Source organism: Copadichromis virginalis, linkage group LG20 (genome assembly GCF_057382275.1).
Source record: "Copadichromis virginalis isolate Kocher_CV1m ecotype Utaka linkage group LG20, C_Virginalis_male_GT1.1, whole genome shotgun sequence".
NCBI lineage: Eukaryota > Metazoa > Chordata > Actinopteri > Cichliformes > Cichlidae > Copadichromis > Copadichromis virginalis.
The window spans coordinates 27,091,208-27,111,503 of record NC_140637.1 but is presented as its reverse complement, the minus strand read 5'-3'; the positions used below and the strand labels follow the sequence as shown (position 1 = coordinate 27,111,503).

The 20,296-nt window shown below is 41.6% G+C and overlaps 1 protein-coding gene and 1 long non-coding RNA gene across 2 annotated transcripts in view; both read left to right on the top strand.

Moving 5' to 3' along the window:
- The window catches only part of fam120c (family with sequence similarity 120 member C), a 38,660-nt gene extending 24,571 nt beyond the window's left edge, over positions 1-14,089 (top strand). Inside the window, exons 12-17 of the mRNA XM_085444797.1 lie at positions 1,333-1,447; positions 2,788-2,997; positions 4,971-5,208; positions 5,723-5,858; positions 7,643-7,706; positions 7,818-14,089. Coding sequence (XP_085300923.1) covers positions 1,333-1,447; positions 2,788-2,997; positions 4,971-5,208; positions 5,723-5,858; positions 7,643-7,706; positions 7,818-8,072 — 1,018 coding nt within the window. The 3' untranslated portion in view covers positions 8,073-14,089. The remainder of the gene's footprint in view (positions 1-1,332; positions 1,448-2,787; positions 2,998-4,970; positions 5,209-5,722; positions 5,859-7,642; positions 7,707-7,817) is intronic.
- Positions 14,090-15,249: 1,160 nt separating this feature from the next.
- On the top strand, positions 15,250-18,916 carry LOC146684977 (uncharacterized). Its single transcript, XR_014917149.1, has 2 exons — positions 15,250-15,315; positions 17,278-18,916. It is a non-coding gene; the product is annotated as an uncharacterized LOC146684977 (long non-coding RNA).
- The last annotated feature ends 1,380 nt before the right edge of the window (positions 18,917-20,296 follow it).

Genomic DNA, 20,296 nt, shown 5'->3' with positions numbered 1-20,296 from the left:
CGGAGCAATTCTGCCCAAAAACTCAGGTCAGAGCAACCTTTGCTCAGGGTCACGCGTTACAAGAATAAAATAAATACACACTGCTTGAATCTGGTTTCACTTGTTGATAAACCAGCTGGAGACATGGATTACAGCCTTAGAAGTATCCTCCTGTCTGCTTGTTATTAAAGTAGATTATAACAAATAGTTACAAATTAAAAAGACCGACATTTCCACTAACTACAGCAGGAAAGACACGTGTAATACCATTAACAAAAACTTTGTCTGCTCTCCCATTAAACCCCATCAGCGCTGTAGTGAGCCAGCACTCCCAACACCAGGACTCTAATTGCAGTTCAACAGTCGCGTTATTATTTATAGCAGTGCTTTTCTTACTGTGACATGTCAGGATGTCTTCTGTGAAAAAGGCTCATCAGTAGGTTGACAGAAAATGACATGTCTGTTCATACAATGGAGCCAGTAACTCAGCCTTTGCAGCATAAATCCTACACAAGATTGCCCTGCTTTCTTTTTCTGGAGACAAACTAAACAACGTGCTGATTATTTTTGATTTGTGTGGGTATTTATATGCTTTACAGTTAAATGTAACTACGTTTTAATTCATCAGAGAGGTAATAGTTGCTGCTTTGTTTTTCACGAGTGAAACATGAAGGGAAGCTTCAGCCTTGTTGATGCAGACAAAGTGACAGCAGGAAGGAACATTTACAACAGGCACACTTGAGAAATTAACAAATAACGAGATGAAAATTCACTTTTGCATTTCAGACATGAACTGGAACAGCTTACTGGCACCGAATGTATGCCTTGCCTAGGATTGATTTATGTAATGGTGCAGGATGTCTCTGGGCTTGTTCTGGCTTTTGCCTGGGAGCTCCGGTTTCTCAGAAACATGCAGGTTAATGCTGCGTGTGTTAGCCCAAGACTCCCAGTTTCACTTCCTCATTGCGTACATGTTGAAAAAGCACATCAGCGTTCGACTGTTCGATATCCCCTAAAATAAATATAATTGCTTTTGTTTGTCACAATTTGTGTTGCAAGAAATCATTTTCGTTCATACAATAAGCAATAAAAACTGATTTAAAGATTTTCCACTCCAGTCATGTAAGAAGAGTGTAAGAGTGATGCTGAAGTTAATCTTTTTTTATTGTTCTTTTTTTCATCGAAATCTGCACTCGAGTCATCCTTTTGATTTAAATATAAGTGTGTGTCTCTGAGAACTGTTATGTCATATTCCCTGAAGAATGAAAGAAAACTACAGTTTCTGCTTCTGTTGTTGCTTATTAAAACTGAAAACTTCCAGGGCACTGTTTGAATTAATTATTGTTCTTTCAGGTATATGATGCAGTGGCCTGGAGGAAGGATCCTCCAGAGACATGAGCTCGATGCCTTCCTGGCCCAAGCTGTTTCCAGCCAGCTCTATGAGCCTGACCAGCTACAGGAGCTGAAGGTGAGAGTCCCCTCCTTTCAGGGAATAATCATTAATAAGAGTTGTTCCTGCACTTATTTTTCTTGCTTTGTGGTGTAAATTATATGTCTTGGTGCTGTTTGAGAAAACTGAAGTGCTGAAAAATAAAACATCCTTTCCCTCTGAGGCAGTTTGGTTAATAAGGGAAGAATGTAATGGCATGTTAAAGTGTAATTTATTGTCTTCTCATATGTTTCCATTTGAATGGTGAGTGGAGATGGGTTTTCACACACCTCAGATGCCGACTCCATGTCGCTGGAATTGGATGGGGAATGCGTTTGCTGAATGCTTACCGGTTGACAAGTGGACTGAAATAAGGGAGGGAGTGACGGCAGAGTTCACTAGAAATAGGTGAACTGCAAAAAAAAAAAAAAAACCCCACCAAAAATGAAAAATACAGCATGAAAAGAACAGGCTGCGGCTCTAATGGACACTCGTTTTCACTTCCGCTCTTTTTGTTATAACTTCGCCTTTCTCCACGGCTGGCTCGGACCAACGAATCAAGAGTATCCCACAGACTGGTTGTATCACATACTTTATACTCCGCTTCCATCGGCGAAGGAGCTCATTGCAGGTGGACGCGACGTACCCAAACTGCCAGCTGACTGCAAACACTCCCGCTTTTGCGTAGGTTTTCATGCCACGGTCATGGTTGATGCATCCTCGACATGCTCCGTGTTTCTCCTTAAGGATATGTGTCACAACTCCAGAAGTTAATTCCAGAAAACTACAAAAAAAATCAGAACTCACTCAGTGAAGTCATTGCCACGTTTTTCAAATTTTCTTTTGAAATCCTGGCTGTACTATGTGAAGCAGGTTATAAAAAAACAGGAGATCCACAAGAAGCCAAAATGCACAATCATGCACCATTAAATGTGAAAACAGCAAAATAAACCCAAACAGAAAAGGTGGCGGTAAAAAAACCTCGAAAAAAGTTAAGATTCAACTGTGGAAGGAAAATTTAGTTCAGTTTTAACAGAAGCTTTGTTTGAATGATGTATCATCGACCGAGCCAAGGAGGAAGTAGCGTGAAAATGAATAGTGGCGATGTGCTTCTTGGCCCTGAGTAGGTATTGATTATCATGATACATGCATCAGCTGTGATGTGGGTGGCAGTGAACCTCCAGAGAGCGCAGTGTGTAGGCGCCTTTATGAAACTCTGTAGAGTCAGTAAAATCCCCGATAAGCTAAAGTCTCTGAGAAGAGTGCACGCTCACGTGTCGCAGAGACCTCGCAGCTCTTCAGCGCCGTCACCTCTCTGCTCTCGTTTCTGTTCCCACCTCTTAAATGCTGTCATTTTTCATCTGTGTGTTGGCTGTCAGGTGGAGAAGGTGGATGCTCGCGGCGTGCAGCTGGCTGCTCTCTTTATGGCCGGCGTCGATACGGCGCTGTTTATCAATGATGTCTGCGGTCAGCCGTTGCCGTGGGAACACTGCTGCCCCTGGGGCTTCTTCGACGGCAAACTGTTCCAGAGCAAACTGGCCCGAGCCGCCCGCGACCGAGCCGCCCTGCTGGACATGTGTGAGGGGCAGGTACGAAGCAGAGCATCGCAGGGCTGAGTGTGACCATCGTTTGTCTTTCATGTCCCAAAATCCCTGTTGGAGGGTGAATTATAGTCCAGTCATCATACAGCTCTGTGTGTAAATGGCTTTTAAAATGGACTTTTTCCACCTTCCCCCACAATTTAAGAAATTTGTAAAGGTTATTTTAAAGAGCAGGATGGGGAAGTTCATATCTTCTTTTGTTTTAAGACTTGAAGTGTAATATTGATTCAAAATGATTTACGGTTACTCTGCCCATTTAAGTTGGACACACCAATACAGCTTATAAAAACACAAGCTAACAGCTGTTTGAAATAAATACACGGCACAAACCAATAACTATAGAAAATGGGAGTGCGCAGAGGTGAATAAAATGGGATGTTGGACAAGAAAAACTAGGAGTCAAAAAAAGATTAAGTCAGCTGCCTTCTAAATATATTTTTTTAAATTTGTTACATATTGTAATTGTCCTTTTTTCCCCCCCAACAATAACACAAAAACGTAACAATTGTAAATGATTGGAGCACGCTGCATGTACTGGGATGGTCGATCAACTCCACCCTCAGGCCATCTGCTCTACACTGCCTTTGACCTAAAAGCACCAAAAAAACATTCAAAAAAATATAAACCACAAATTTTCTTGGCGACCTTCATTGGGATAGAAACAAATAAGACATTGAGACAAGTCAAAATTGAGACCATTTTAATGACTGCGGTCGTGCAAATATCGGCTTTATTTAAGAGCCTTGGTGTACTTCATATAGGAGCTCATCTGGCAGCCCATGGGCCTGATGCTTACCGCAGCGCTCTGAGCTCAGGTCCATTCCAGTGTTCCTGTGCTGTTCCAGTCAAACGAAGCCTTTAAAACCCCCAAAATAAACACACAGTATCAGCTTACCCAGCCGTGATACAAAACTTGCCTTATTAACGCATTAGTTCCTGTAGGGTACTGTAAATTTACATTAATAGAATATCACTGATCAGTTTAACTTTATATTTCTGTTGCTAGCTTGCTAGGGCAGCGATGTTTCATCATGCTAAACAGCTAAATTAATAAAAAAAATAGAAAGTACTATAAGAATTAACACAAATACAAAACTGAATTATTGAAGGAATTAAAGACTTGTTTTGTGTTTTTTGGTTGAAGCCCTAATCAGTGACCGTGGTGGAGGCTGGCTGCTCAGTTCACTTTATCAGGAGAAGTGCAAATGAGTCACCATGTCTCTGAATGTGTGTGTTAACAAAGTTTCCAGCTGTTATCCCATGGCCAAATTTTAAAGTAGACATTAAAAGAACAGAATGAAAAATGAGTACAGGAGGAAGCACACAGACCTGTGATAAAGAGCTTCAGAAAAAAAGCTTTATTCATCCTCACAGCTGAAATGACAGCAGATTGAAAATGAATAAAAATTGTGTTTGAAATCATTGTGACGGTGTCACATGGGCTAAAATGGGCTTGTGCTGTGTTTCATATGTTATTAAACCTTTGTAATAAAGTGACTTACCGTATGGCAAGAATATATTTATATTTAACTTTTTGCAAAAATAGAACTTCAATAAGACAGAATGCAGACATGCAGCCTCGGAAACAGGACAAGTTAAAATAAGCAGGATAGATTTGGGGGGGTTAATGAGTGTGGTGCATGCTACATCCAGAACTGTGAGAGTACAACTAACTACGTCCTGACCCACATAGGTGCATACATAAGAGATTGGAGGAAGATAAGTTAATAGATATCTATATGTATGGAGTTACACTATTGGCGTGGGAGGAAAAACGTAGCACTGAGTCGCCATCAGAGAGAAACACTTATTTTTATTATTATTTTTTATTATTATTATTTTTCCATACATCAATATGCCCACTCCAGTTTTATGGATAATAAAAGTGACAGTTAAAGAGAAAGTGGGATCTACTCTGTATCTGTCGCGTATTAACAGCCGTAATTCTTTCTTCTCTGCAGGAAGAGCTGGTGTCCAAGGTCGAGAAGATGCGCCAGGCGATCCTCGAGGGCATTAACCTGTCTCGCCCTCCTCCTCCACCACCACCTCTTCCACCTCCTGCCTTCCTTCCCCCTGCCATGATGCCCCCTTTCTACCCCATGCCTCCTCTCTACCCACCCCGTCCCATGGGCGGCATGCCCCCGCATCACCCACATCATCCACACCACCCAGCCCAGCACAGACCCCGAGGCTTCCCAGGTATGCCACAGTTCATCCACTGTTTGAAACAAGTAGTTTGAGCTCCTTTCCAACTTCTTTTAAGCAACTTTTTTCTGATTGTTTGTTGCAAACAAAACATTTGAGCTCTGAGATGACCATATTATAAATATCCACTCTGTGAGTTACAAAGCAGGAAAATACTTCTTGAGCATTTGGAGCAGTCTGAAAACTGAGATTTGTACGACTCAAGTAGTCGTTGAATATACACTGACCTCAGTATGAAGCAGAATAGATTTCCTTTTACAGATTGAACAGAAAGTTGTCTTGTATGTAATGCAGTTACATTTAATTGATACAAGAAAATGTTTCTGACTCCAGACTAATGTTGTACAGTTTCTTGTTGGTATAAAACTGTGTGCTTGGTTATCTACTAGGTGACAAAACATGGTAGAATATAGATAAATACGCAGTTTATGTCCTATTAAGATAATATGGAATATAAACAGGAACACAGGGAGTTGGTGTGTAGTGACTTTGCAATCTTTTCTTTCAGGCATTCAGTCCATCCCCCCTCAGGGAGGGAAACTGGAGATCGCTGGCATGGTGGTTGGTCAGTGGGCTGGCAACAAACCAGTCCGTGGGAGAGGGGGCTTGAACATGCAGGTGGTGTCAGTGGGAGCCGGGAAAGGGTGAGTTCTGCTATAATTTTTTTTCAAGTAAAATAAACACATTGCAGGGTTTGAATAAGCGGCTTGAGTTTAAAAAGTCATGATGTCGTTTGAGCCATAGTCTCTGGGCTTCTTTCCGTTTATTAACAGCTCTGGTATCTAATTAATATATCAAAGTAGTAAAAATCTACATTGACAGGGAAACAAATTCTTCTCAAAATTCATCTTTCTTATAGTGACGAGTCTTCTTCAGCCTCTGAAAACCATCGATCGCCTCTTTCTTGGATCAAGTTTGTAAAGTCAGCTCTTACTGTTCGGACTTCAAGGACAGACAGTTGTAAAAAAGAGATCACTACTTAATGAAACAAATCCTGTGTCGATCATAGCCTGTACAAAAGATGACCGCCGTGAAGTCACCATCCCAAATGCGCAATATGAGTTGGTTATTCTTTCAACTACATGATAAGTAGAACAGCATTTAGTTTAGGGCTGCCACGATTAGTCGACTAGTCACGATTACGTCGACTATCAAAATCGTCGACGACTGATTTAATAGTCGACGCCTCGTTTGAAGCTTTGTAAGATCCAAAAGACGCAGGAATAAGTAGTATGATTTAAGGGTGTAATAACGGACTGAAACAGAAGATGGCAGCACTGCATGTACAAGGATGCCAGCTGCCGTTAAACCCCGAAGAAGAAGAAGCTGTATCCCAGAATTCATAGCGCGGCCCAGCTCAGTTTCCAACAATGGCGGCAGCTAGTTAGTTTTAATGTTACTCTTATTATTCTTTCTGGGTCACAAAATAAACATTTAACATATTTTCAGGCGAGAATGTAGCTGTGTAAACCTCAAATATCTGCTCAGTTTATCAGGACACCACATATTTTCAAAAGCGCTCCGACGTTTTCGGAGGCGTCTGTTACCCACTAGCTCGATAGCTAGCCGGGGTTCAAGGCTCACTAGAGCCGTGAGAACACCGGACTCCCGGCAAATCGTTTTCAAACCCACCGCCGTCTTTCGCTGCTCATGTTAAATATATGAGTCACTTAGATAAATTAAAAATGTTATTGTTTGGCTTTTTTTTTGTATTTTATTTATTCCTGAGTAAATCGGTTTGGCTGAGATTAAAGTTTTTACACAGCTGAATAAATGTCAAGCAGACGGCTGATTATCAGAAGTGTGAGATGCTCGAGAATTTACTCCGGTGTCCTGTTATATTTTAGATAGCAAGGAGTTTATTAAACCTCACCGAAACAATCTGCAGATTTCATTAAAATGTAATAAACTATCATCTTGTCTTTATTTTTAGTTAGCACCTTAAACACTTAAAGCTGTAAGCTAATGATAGTTATATAAGAGCAGATGCTGCTGGTGCAATAAGCTGTACGTTGTACGTCCAATGGATGCATGATCTGATTAGTCGACTAATCGCAAAAATAATCGGTGACTAGTCGACTATCAAAATAATCGTTTGTGGCAGCCCTAATTTAGTTTAATCCTGAATATTGAGTTGTGTTTTGACCGTTTCCTGTGTTTTCCTGCTTTTAAACTAGTGTGTAGTATTTTTCCCTCCCTCCTGTTTACATTATGTAAAATCATTCTAAAAAGACTGAATATAAAGCTACAGAACTGGATATATTTGAGGCTGATCAGCTGCTCTGGTCACCAGCCAGTTAGTTCATCTCTAGTCAAAGGCCTAAAGGTTATACTAGCCACTTCATGCATTGGAGCCGACCTAAAAGAACTGTAATGTTAACCCAGTGGAGACTTTTTTTTAAAAAGCCTTTCTCTTTGTGCACCACAGGAGGGGTAAAGAGACTCCAGCAAAACTAAGGGGAGGGAAGAAGACAACTGCCAACAGAACACAGGTGTGACAGCAGACAAACCCAGACAAGCCTCTGTACTCTCAGGTGAACACTGAAATCAGGCGTGGACGTCAACTTTGTTGCACTCCAACATTTCTGTCTCTCCTTCCCCAGACGTCGTCCCCCCCATCCAGCAGTCCCCCAAAGCCCTCCGAGGAGGTGGGCTCCACGCCAGAGGTTGCCTCTCAGCAGCTGAATGGCAGCTCAGCAGCCTCCGCCATCGGCCAGCCCTTGGAGCTGACTCCCCTGGCCCAGCCAACCCCGTGTGCCTTAGCCAGCAGAGACAACCAATCAGAGGGGGTGGAAGTGGAGGACCCCTGTTGCCTTGACGACTGCCCGTCAGACGGAGCACTACAGAAGGAGGAGTGATGGCATCCTTATCAGGATGTGCTGCTCTAAGAGAGTTATCTGTGTTCGACTGCCTTTCCCTGTTTTTGTAGCCCTGTCTGCTAGCTGTGCACATCATCACACGGCGCAGGAGGCGACGGGAGGCCCGTCCTCGCCTCCTCTGCTGCGACGTGTGATTAGCTAAACCAGTTAGCCGTTCCCCCCTCCCCCCTATAAGTTTTCTCATATGGTTTTACATTGTTTCTAAAGAGACGTTTTTCCATGAGTCCGTAAGCGCCCCACCTGTCAAAAGAAAAAAAATCCTCCCCTATCCGCACTCAGAGTGAAATAAGCTTAAAACCCCGCCCCATCACCGCCACATCTTTAATCAATCCCGCCCCCGTTTATTAGGGCTGTTTGTACAGTTTGATTATTTAGTTTTTTGAGTCGTCCCGTTGTTCGACTCTGCACACAAACGTTAAGCATGCAGCAACGGTGACAGGCAGTCGTTGTATGTTGATGTGGTTTGTTGCCATAGCCAACTCACGAGAGGTCAGAGATGTTCAGAGTCTGACTCTTCTGTGCAGCGACCCTTGCCAAACTCCATTCTGCAACCAGGTCGGCGGGCAGCGCTGCTAAACATGCAGCGGTAGCACTCGCATCAAACCCCGTTATTTTTTGTTTCGTTTTATTCTTTGATTGATTGATTTGATTGGTTAATCAGTCACTGAAGCACTTCTGCACCACCACGGCATTAGTGTGATATCTTACTTTGCCCAGTGTAGCATAGCCTAGTACTTAGCTGTGCTAAGAGATCCCATGAATTTATGCACCTTAAGCCCTACAGTATGCAAGATTTCCCCCCGACCCTCCAAAAAAAGAAAAAAAAATTGCATTATTATGTTATTGTCCCACCCCTCACCCCGGCCCCCTCCTCCCAAAGCTTTGATTGTACTACCCCAGCAGAAGCACTTAATGTTCTATTTAAATATAATGGATTTCAACAAGCCCCTAGACAGTTGAATTGACAGTCGGTGAGGGGCGTTCCCCGCGCCCGATTAAATCATTATGACACATAGATCTACATTTAAAGGTAGAGATCTATTTGAGAGACGTCAGAATGTGAACAGAGTGGTTTCAGACAAAGAAGCACTTTGTTTTAAAAAATGTTAAACCACACTGGACAGTCCTCTAACAGTTGATATAGAAATGACAACCTCTCTGAGGCACCTTCTTCAGTTAAAGGCCAAAAACGTAGGAATGGAAACTGTCCAGTAAAAGATGGAAATGAGCGGTGAGGTTTTTGGGCGACTGCTGCCAGGCAGAGTTCCCCTCAGACTGCCCTCATACATTCACTTTGCTATGAAGCTAAAAGGAGTCTTGATCGTCCACGTCGAGGAGATCCTGGGAATCATTTCAGATTTCTTAAAAACTATTTCCAAAGTGTATTTTCATAAGACACATGTGATATAAAAGGGGCGTGGCAGCAAAGCCTCAAAAGATTGAGCAGCTGTTGTCATTACGAATGCCCGACACTGAGAGCCGCTGCTCGGCGAAGCTCTGGTGTGTCACTTTAGACCAGCAGGAAGCACTTCCCTGCCCCTGAAGCGCCTCAGCCGAGCGTGGCGCGAGCCTTCACGGGCTGGACCGCATCGTCACTTGACAGGGGAGAGGGAGGCCTCGTGGCGGACCCCCGAGCGTGCCGCTCACAATCTGAGACTTCTAGGAAATGTTTTATTAGAGCATTTATGTTTGTAGAGAATGAAATGTGTCCCCCACCTCCACACACACACAGTAACGTCTCATCTGACAAAGGAAATACAAGCATGTACCTTCTTAACGATTAGCTGTAGCACAACTGCAAACGTCAAAGCAGTAGAGCGACAGATACTGCCTGAGAGATGCTGGCCATGGTCGTTGTAATCTCTAAAACGTACGTAGAGAGGCTGAAATAAACTCGTCACATGGAAAAAAGGGCAAGTCAGCAAAGAAGCACCTTATTTTCTTACTACATTGATGACTTGCGCTTCATCGTGTGCCACAAAATTTAACACGGAAGAAAAAAGCTCCTATGAAATGCTTTTTTTTTTTTCTTTTTTTTCGTTTCTTTTTTGTTTTTTGAAGGAAACAGAAGACCCTGACTATATATATAAATATATATAAGTAAGTGTTAATGTAGTCGCGTCAGACATCCCCTCTGTTATGAACTCAGCCATTTACAGTGACACGCTGACAGTCGACCCAGCCGTGAGCGTAGGCCCGCCGAGGCCACGCCGCCGCCTCTTACACCAACACCAAATGAAATCAAAAAAAGGTTCGGACTAGTTAGCCGTTAATGGGTAGGGATCTACGAGCACTTTAGGTGTTCTTAGGTTGAGAGTAGGTAAACAGTGTCGGGGCTTAACACAGGACTGTAAAACAGACACCAAGACTAGGCTAGAGAATATAGCTCCACTGGCCGAAATACTAAGTCTAGAATTACTAGGAGTCATATACTTAACTGCTTTCAACTTTTGACATTACTACAAATACGTGTATTACAGCAGTACATTGTTAGAAGATGGCTTTTCTGCGGCGATCCAGAGTGTGACCTGGTATTTGATGCCCTCTCTCGATTCGCTCGCCAGATAACAGTTACACACACACACACACACGTTCACAATACATAAACACACACACAGAGGAATCAGTTGATTTGTTACCAGCGGCATTCTCTCTGCTTTCGTGCTGAAGTGATTTCTTTTCGTGCAGTTTCAGTTCCCAGTGGAGTGGTCATCAGTTCATCGGAGATCTTTTTTGGTAACACTTTCTACTGACCGCGAGGAGGAAGAAAAAATAAATAAATCCCACATTCACGTTCAAGTTTTTGCTGCATGGACACAGATTGGAGAAACACGCGCACACTGACACATTTTTAGAATACACGCACATAATAAACACACGGATATATAGATGTTAAATCCTGAGTTACACAGTAGATAGTTTGGAAAAAAAAAAGGAAAAAAAAAGTCAACACAACACATGATGTAGTGTCCCTCTTTTGTCCTCGTCTGTTTTAGTTTGATAGGTATTTGATCAGTGATTTTTATGCTTGTTATCCTCTAACCCGCCCCTGCTATGACACTTCTTCTCGCTGTTCATCCATTTATTCTTTTCTCCCACCCTCAAATTTTTCCTCGGCCTCCTTGTAGAGTACTTACATCCACGAAAACACACACAGACACATACACACATAAATCAAGCCCACTGCAGACACGCACACAGATATCCTCCACACAGGTTAATCCCACCCCTGTCCTCCTCCCACTGTATCTCAGTTTCCTTTCACCTCCTTCTCTGCCGCTCCGTTAGCCCCTTTAGGACCGTTTCTATTGGCCGTTTTTATTTTTTCTCTTTTTCTCTTCGGGCTGCCCCGCCCCCTTAATCAACCCAACTAACAGTAAAGGTTATATTAACGTTGATAATCAGTTTCTGTATGTATCTAGCCAGAGTGGATTTAAAAAAAATCTGAAAAAAAAATCAAAACTGTTTTATTCAATTGTGCAAAATGTGTTTTTTCTTACTATTTTTAATGTTATTACATCTTCTAATCTAATCCTTCTACCATCGCTTCAGTTAGTACTGAAATACGCTTAGCCAACCTAGAGATTTGAACTGTAACGATCGCCATTTTCCTTACCTGTATTTTATATGGCATCTGTAGACCACTTCACCGTTTTATTATTGTACGTAAGTAAATATTGCCCGTTTTTTCGGATTGAAAATCGTCGTCTGCACTATGTTCGATTCTCATATTATCCCCGATAACGAGTTTTCGCTCTTCGTCGTTAATCAAAGCTCAACTCTGCGCCCTTGCACAAAGCAGCGAAATATCTCTTGTGAACACCTGAGAACCAAAGTACACCTAGTATCCCCGTCTATCCCACCGCCCCCCCAAAAACAAGCTCCTCTATAGCCCCTCCCCCTGCCCAACATTGACAGCTCCCCGCCCCGCCACCCTGAGTAATAAGTTTCTGATGATTATATGTATAATGACATTACAGCACGTGTGATTTATCCGACAGATCTGTGAGGTAACGGTGTGGTGTTTCATTTTTATTTTTGTTGTTTTTCATACTGTGGTTTTCGTGGAGATGCAGACGGACCGGGCGGCGAGTGAGTGTCTCATCAAAATCTCCCGCTCGCTCCTCATGGTGAAGTTTTAGGCGGTGTGAACTGCTCCACTTGCTCCTATCACATCAAATTATTACAAGTAACCACACACACGGGAAGAAGGAACGACACCTGACAAATATGTTCTCTGTCACGCCGAGCTTCTTGGCACCCTCTATTGCTTTTTTTTTTTTCTTCTTCTTCTTCAAAACATTGTCTTTTAGCTCCCAGGACTTGAGCTGAGCGGGTCTTTTCATGCTGTACGTGGGCACTGAGGCGGAGGAAAGAGAGACAGTTTTCCTCACAGTGCGAATCTGAGATTGATCGACCATCCAGGAGATTTATTCACATCAAGGAAATAAACATTTTAGCCATGAGGATCTGCTTTCAGAGCTTTCGGGCTTCTCATACAAAATAATTTGATAGAATCTCATAGTTTTGTGGACTTGAACTTGCGATTTTAATTATGCCGTTTTGCTGCTGCAAGATGAGCAATTTTCTGTCACTTACTAAAAATCAGAATGCATATTTGGTAGATGTAGGGCCGATCTCTTGGTGGAAATTAGTGTTTTATTCTGACATTTGTACGTTTAAACCATAACAAGCTAATTGACGTTAGTCTCATCAAGCTGCAGAAAATACAGCTACTTCCTGGCACATTTTAGTGCAATCATTAAGTTATATTTAAAGGAATTGTTAGCTGCATCATTGACTTCATGATCGGATATGATTTAGGCTAAATATATAAATTTTAGACAGTTGGTCTGACAAAAATAAGAGATTTTAAGATGCTGTCTGTTACTTTTGACATCAGTAGTGAAAATCATTGCAAGTTGCAGAACTTGTTAGTTAATCCCAGTCCATAGTCAACATCCTGTTTTTATAGTGAATAAAAATTATTTTCCATCTTAGTTAGGGCATTTATTGGTTTAGAGGCTTTTGTTCAAATAAAAAGAAGCAATTTTAAGACATTTTCTCTGCTAAAAGCGGTTTTATTTTGAAGGAATCGATAAAGCAAGCCTTAGCTGCAGTCCTAGTTAACAAATTCCAATCCATGGCTTACATCTCGCTTTGATCATCATAAAATTTTATTTCCAGTTTCTGATTTAAATCAGGAGGTTTAAACCGTCTCAGCTGAAGCGCTGTGAGGAAAATTCTTGCTCTCTGACTGAAATGATAGTATTTGTGTCATAAAGCTGGTTAAAAGTAACCCCCACCTCTCTGCCCACGAAAACGGGAGCATCCTCTGAAGAGAAGCAAAAGCCCCGGAACAGGAGTGTGTGCATGTATTATTGTAGAAATGAAACAGTATTATCTTCTGTCATACAGAAAGGAGTCATCGGTTGGGTTGTATCTGTCCAGGAAATCTCACAGCATTCTTGTCCGGTTTGAATAAGGGTCCCTAATTTCTGTCTCTCTCTACACTGCCACTCTCCCCCCCTCAACAGCCCCCCAGAAGGTTCAGAATAACCTGTCCCCCCCTTCCACCTCCCTCCCTTCGTGGCCAAGTCCCCGTCAAGTTGGGGGCCGTTTCACATCACATCGGTCAACGCATCAGTACCCGGAACCACCCAAAAACTACCTGTGCAGCGAAAAAAGGGTTAAAATTTATCCATAATATTATTGTTATAGAAATATTATCATCATCATTATTGCTGTTATAATTATGGTTGGTATAATTTGTCATCATTGTTAGCATTATGGAAGCACCAGACGGTTTGTGGAAAGGTGAGAGAAAGTTTTTTTTGTTCTTTTGTTTTTAATTTGTCTGGCTGTTGGTGGTCTGATCTCACAGAGGCAGGGGAGGAATGGTTCAGAAAGAGACAAAGATGGCAGTCATGTTTGTACTGGTTGGGAAATGACTTACAGTGCTGAAATAAAATTTATTCTTTTAGTAAAAAAAAGTATTTCCTGTGTCCTGTGTCTTCATTCATTGAATTTTTGAGGGATTTTAATAGCAAAATTTGCACCAATGTAATGTCTGTGATGTAGAGGGATTTTAAAAAGAAAAAAAAAAAACACTGATGATTCACTGGAGGAAACTTCAAAAAGTCCACTTTGGATAACCTGTAAAGCAGGGGTGGGGAACTCCAGGCCTCAAGGTCCGGTGTTCTGCAGTTTTAGATATCATCCAGGGTCAACATACCAGAATCAAATGATTAGTTCATTACCAGCCCTCTGGAGTACTTCAAGATATGGTGAGTAGGGTAATGTAGCCATCTGAATCAGCTGTGTTGAATCACTGACACATCTAAAACCTGCAGGACACCAGCCTTTGAGGCCTGGAGTTCCCCACCCCTGCTTTAAAGGGTCCTGTCATATTGTTTTGGTTGGTCAAAGAAAAAAGTTCAACCTTATCCTTTTTATCCATATTTATATTTAAGAAAACAAACTTCTAGATGTAATTCCTTCTGTGTTAAAATAATTTTCTCAGTACTCGCAGATGTGTGTTACGGCTTTGAAATTTAAGTTTCAAAATCTTCACGATCAGTAGATGCGCTCTTCTTGGTGTGCTACTACTTCGCTGGCTCCTCCCAATGACTTAATAAGAAATGACCCAGGTGTAAATTCTTTAAATAAAGAAGTAAAAAGCACCTCTGCTGAAGATGTATGTAAAATCGGAGCCAATCTATCGAGAGTGACTCCACTTCCTTTGACTCCCGTTATGTAGAAATTGGCTGCAATTCACGTTGGAGAGCGGCAGAGGGCGCTCATGATAGAACTAAGCGCTTAAAATTATTATTTACACTGTCTTCTAGACATAAAATTTTAATTTAATTTTCTAGCATTCTGCTAATTTATGCTTAACAGTGACTTTCAGACTGGAACTTCATAAAAAAACGACTCCACTAAATCTATCGCCTAAATCTATCATGAAGTTTACCCCCCCCCCCAACAAAATTTTCATATTATTGGCGCCCACTCTGAAGTAAGAAGTCCTGAAAGTGGGAAATCTTGATATTTTATAAGCTCAGGGATTATATACGCGTTAAAAAAAAAAATAAAAAATCCCGGCACGACACATGAATCTCGCGATATTTGTGCGTATCAGCAGCTGGCTGCAAACCGCTCCGCTCGGAAAGATGGCGACGATGATATGGGGGGCCACCCAGGCTACAGGGAGGCTTCTGAGGTAAACCACTACTGTAGGTCGGCACCCAAACACTCGATTAGTTACGGGGGGAAGTACCGAGCCTACAGGCAGGTGTGTGTTGTCGCGTGCGGTGCGGATATGACAGCAGGTCGAGAACCGCCAATTCGAGGTAGCTGTCAGCTAGCTTTGTGAGCTAACAGCGGGCTAGCTACTTCTGAGGCAGGCTCAGATAAATATTCCACACACGGTGGCAGTGGCTGCTTTCCATCCTCCTTTAACAGATACTGCTGTGATTCTGACGGGGACAGGGTTACTGTAAACCAAGCAGCCGATGTTTCCAGAGGCTGAGACTGTGCTCGGGTTAGCATGTTAGCGCCACCTAATAATGTAGAATGATACGGGATCCCTGCTTTAGTTTAACTCTCTGCCGCACACACTTTATGCGTACATGTTTAAAATAGTGACTCCACATCGTTTACTGCAGTCATTCCAAACATCAGACTAACCAGTTTGAAGTGTGAAAATCTGCAGGGGGCCCACCCAAACCTTTAGTATCACCTCTGAACACCACACAGGCAGAAAGCTGAGGGTTTCATTTGCGTTTTATTAATATAATAACACAAATTGATGTTTAGAAATGGCTGTGTTTGGATAGCGCCCACAGAGAAATAGCAAAACGTAAAGGCTTTTGTTACGGGGAAAAGCTTGCATGTTGGATTTGCTTCGGCTGTAGGTTTGTGGTGTTGTATCACATTCTTCCTTTTTCAATTCAAAAAGCAGCTGCATCCAGAAACACTGCAGATTCCCGTCATGCCACTCATTAGTGGCCAGTGTGATGTGACCCATCAAAAATGACTAAAACTTTGACCACTATTCCACGCTGTTAACTGTGTGAATCTATCATTTAAATCCAGATGGACCGTCACAATGTCTGTTGATTTTGATGTGTAAAGAATAATGTGACAGAGGAAATAAAAAATGTATGACGTGGAAAAAGTGAACATCAATAATGGCAGAGGAAGGAGTTAAAAGGGGAAATAAGGACAGTTAAAAATGAAATGCAGGTATTTTAAAAGCACAAATAAAAAATGTAGAGGAGGTGGTAAAACAATTATGGACACTAAAGAGATAAAAACCTGCTTTAAAAATGTCTTTAAGACGGATATAAAAGATAACAGTGTGCTCGTCAAACTGATCTCCTCAGGGAGAGGATGGGTGTCCTGATAGAAAAAGCCCAATCACTTTGGTTCTTAGCCAAGACTGTGGGATGGTCAGCAGAGCAACCTCATGTTATATTGCCTGAAAGTGTGTCATAAAGTGCAATTATCTAACCTTGAGGAGATTAATGCATGCATGGCTGTCCCTAGAGTTTGTTTTTTATAAAATTGAGTTAATCATACTGAGTTGTTGAATAAAACACAACTGGAAAGTGTCATTTCTGACATGGTTGTGAGGGCAGGTAATGATCTCCTCTTTAGCTGCAGGAATTTCTGAGCCATCCACCATTTAATATCTTGTATATCTACCAGGGTTCAGTGACAATGACAGAAGTTCACTAAACAATCAGAGAAGCAATGTTAAAAACCCTGTTTGACTGTTTTGGGGTTTGTTTTTTCCCCACATCTGCTCGCTGTCATTGTTCTCGTATCTCACTGTCAGGAAGAAGTTTCTTGCTTTGTAAAAATATATTGCATGTAGAACAGGAAATGCCCTCCTGAGCCTATGCAGTGCAGATACATGTGATAATATTCAAACACAGTATCAGCAAAGATGAGTTTAAAAGGTACCGCAAACAAATACCTTAATTCACACGTTTTATTAGCAGCACATCTAATGTCACCTTCTGCTGGCCTTCAAATGATGCGTCATAACATCTCCCACATCTTATTTGACTCTTCTTTGATGCTTTTTGTTTTGTTCAGGTTTTGTTGGTTGTGATCATTTAAAGATGTAGTAGTAGTATTATTATTATTACTACTTTTTTTTTTAAATTTCTCCTAGGTTTGTCCTGGGAGATGCCTACCTATGACTCAAGAACAAAGAGCTTCTGGGAAGACGGCTGCAGGATTTTCTGAAGACCGGTCATCTGTCCTGTTTCCAAGAGTGCAGGGCCATGTTTATTATGCTCATATAAAGTTAATATATGACCGGGGTGGACTGAGGGAGAAAGTGGGAGCTGTGGAATGAGGTAGTAGTTTGTATAGTTTTAGGATCACACCAGATCTGGGAGATAACTATACAGCCTACTGTCTTTCTCACGGCAACCGAAACCATCCCCTCCATCGTCTTACCTCCTCAGGTTTTTGGTCATAAATTTGTTCCAGTGTTGTAACTTTCCACTGGTCTTTTTTAAAAAATATTTAATCATTTTTCTATTATTTTTGGATTATAGATCCTTGCTTAGGTTATCTGTGGAAATGTGATCAGATTTTCCAAAGTGCCTGCAGCACACGTGGTGGTTTCAGTGTCGCATGTTTTCAAAGACAAGGAATTTATTTTGAATTCCTATATAGTGCAGGGTTATATTAATCAATTTTATGATTTTGAACAACTCTATACAGATGCAGCAAAAAATATAGGCAATCAAGTGGGTGTGGCATTCAATTTTCCAGAATTGAAGATAAAGGTTGGAAAAAGGCTCAATAATGGACTTTCAGTGTGCACAGGGGAAATGTTGGCATTGTTGTTAGCTGTTCAGTGGGTGGAGGATAACAAGCCATTATGGACAATAATCTGTTCCCTCTAGTTCATCATTGACCAGCTTGGATAAGTCATTCAGATGCCAGACCAGACATTTTAATTGAGATTTTACAGACAATCTACAGAATAAATATAATGGGACTGATAGTTAAATTCGTATGGATACCAGCACATTATGGTGTTATTGGCAATGAGGTGGCAGATAAAATTGCAAAGCAGGCTGCTAAAGGAGATCAAGTTGATTTAAATGTCAGTATTGGCAAAGCTGAAATGAAGAGCATGGTAAAACAGAAAACAAGGGAAAGATGGCAAATCGGTGGGAGGAGGAGAGGACAGGGAGATGGTTTTATTCTATTCAAAGGAAAGTAGGAGAACCAGGAGAGAAGAGACAATATCTCGATTCAGATTCGGACACACTGGGTTAAACAGTTCACTGTTCATTATAGGGAAAAATCAAATGGGGAAATGTAGTAGTAAACTATTAAACATGTTTTGTTCCATTGTCAAAATTATCAGGAAGAGAGAGAAAAACTAATTCAAAACCTGGAAGGCTTTTCTTTGATTGGAGGGAACACACAGGAGGTGCAAGTCTGTCGCATGCTGGCCTTTCCCATTACAATTGAGCTGGCCTCTGGACCTAACTGGGCTGGGAGGAAAAAATAAGGGCCTGACTAACCAAAAGAGGGCATTTAAAGAGAGAAGGTCTCACAATGGTTTCACTTGAAACTCCTCCTGCACTGGGTGCTGTTAACTAGTCTCACAGTGTTTCTAGGTGCTTCTCTGTTGTTTCTTTGCAAGCCTTACAGCTTTTAGTGTCCTGCAACATCTGAGTCACGGTCCTGGGGGGTCCAGCCCCATCACAGAGTAAACTGAAAACACTGTGTAAATAATAGATTTAACAAAAAAATGTTTTCATAAAATAAACTGTTTTCTTAATTGATGCAAAAATGTCTTTTTTTTTTTTTATTAGATCAGGTCTGGCACTCAATGTTATAGAGATATTATTTTGGACATGTTAAATTGTGTCCTTTTTTTTTTTTTTTTTAGATAATAAACCTCTGAAAAAGACATTGATGGTAATTTGCAGTGGTTTAGTATTGATTGAAATATCTGTGAAGTCCTGTTGATTTTTAATCATGATTTTATTATTGTTTCAACATTAACCACTGGTGCAAAGGTGGTGGAAATTCAACATCAAACTATAATATTGTTCCAATATTAAGATTGGTTTGGCTGGTGCTTCACTGATCTTCAGGTCCTGGAGGGTGATGCATTTTGAAGATGGAGGATAGCAACAGCACATCTGCAGCACAGTGTACCTTGCAGCACTCGTCTCAGATCACCCCTGACTTTGTGATGAAGTAATAATAATGGCATTTCTGGCCATTGGTATACCACAACTTAATCCTTTCAACAGCTACCAAAAGTTAAGGGACCTAGCTTGTGTGAGCCTTTTGGGATGTATATACACTGCTCAAAAAATAAAGGGAACACTTAAACAACACAATGTAACTCCAAGTCAGTCACACTTCTGTGAAATCAAACTGTCCACTAATTGACAATCAATTTCACATGCTGTTGTGAAAATGGAATAGACAATAGGTGGAAATTATAGGCAATTAGCAAGGTGGTGACCACAGACCACTTCTTAGTACATAAGCTTAGCATTTGCCAGAGGACACCAGGCTGATCCACACCTGAGGGATTTCTTGGTGTTTTGGAAAAGGCAGTCTCCGCCATCTCCAAGGGAGAGGAGCGAGGTTCCCAAGCCAGTTATGGTTCTGCTACGTCAGTGGGACCGTTTGGTAGAGAAGGATGGCATACTCTATCAGCAGACTTCACGTCCTGATGGGGGTGAGGAAGTGCTCCAACTTGTCCTCCCAGATTCTCTAAAGTCTCTGGGACTTCAGCTGAGACAGCTGCACCAGGACCATAGCATACCACCGAATTGGTCAGACAGCACTGTTACTGCCCAGGGATGTCCTCTGACATCAAGCAGTGGGTCCAGGGTTGTGAGCGTTGTCAAACTACAAAAGATTCAGGGTTGGTATCGCATAGCTATATGGGCCACTTGTAGGCATCTAGGCTAAATGAAATCCTGGCCATAGATTTTACTTTGCTGGAGCCCTCCCTTGGTGGGCTTGAGATTGTCCTGATTATGACTGATGTTTTTAGCAAATACACTGTCGTATTAATAATAATAATAATGATGATGATGATAATTGTTGTTGTTATTATTATTGTTATTAAGTCACTTTTTGCCCTGTAAGTTATGATGTTACTGCAGTTAAACACAACTTTTTTACAACACATGCAATAA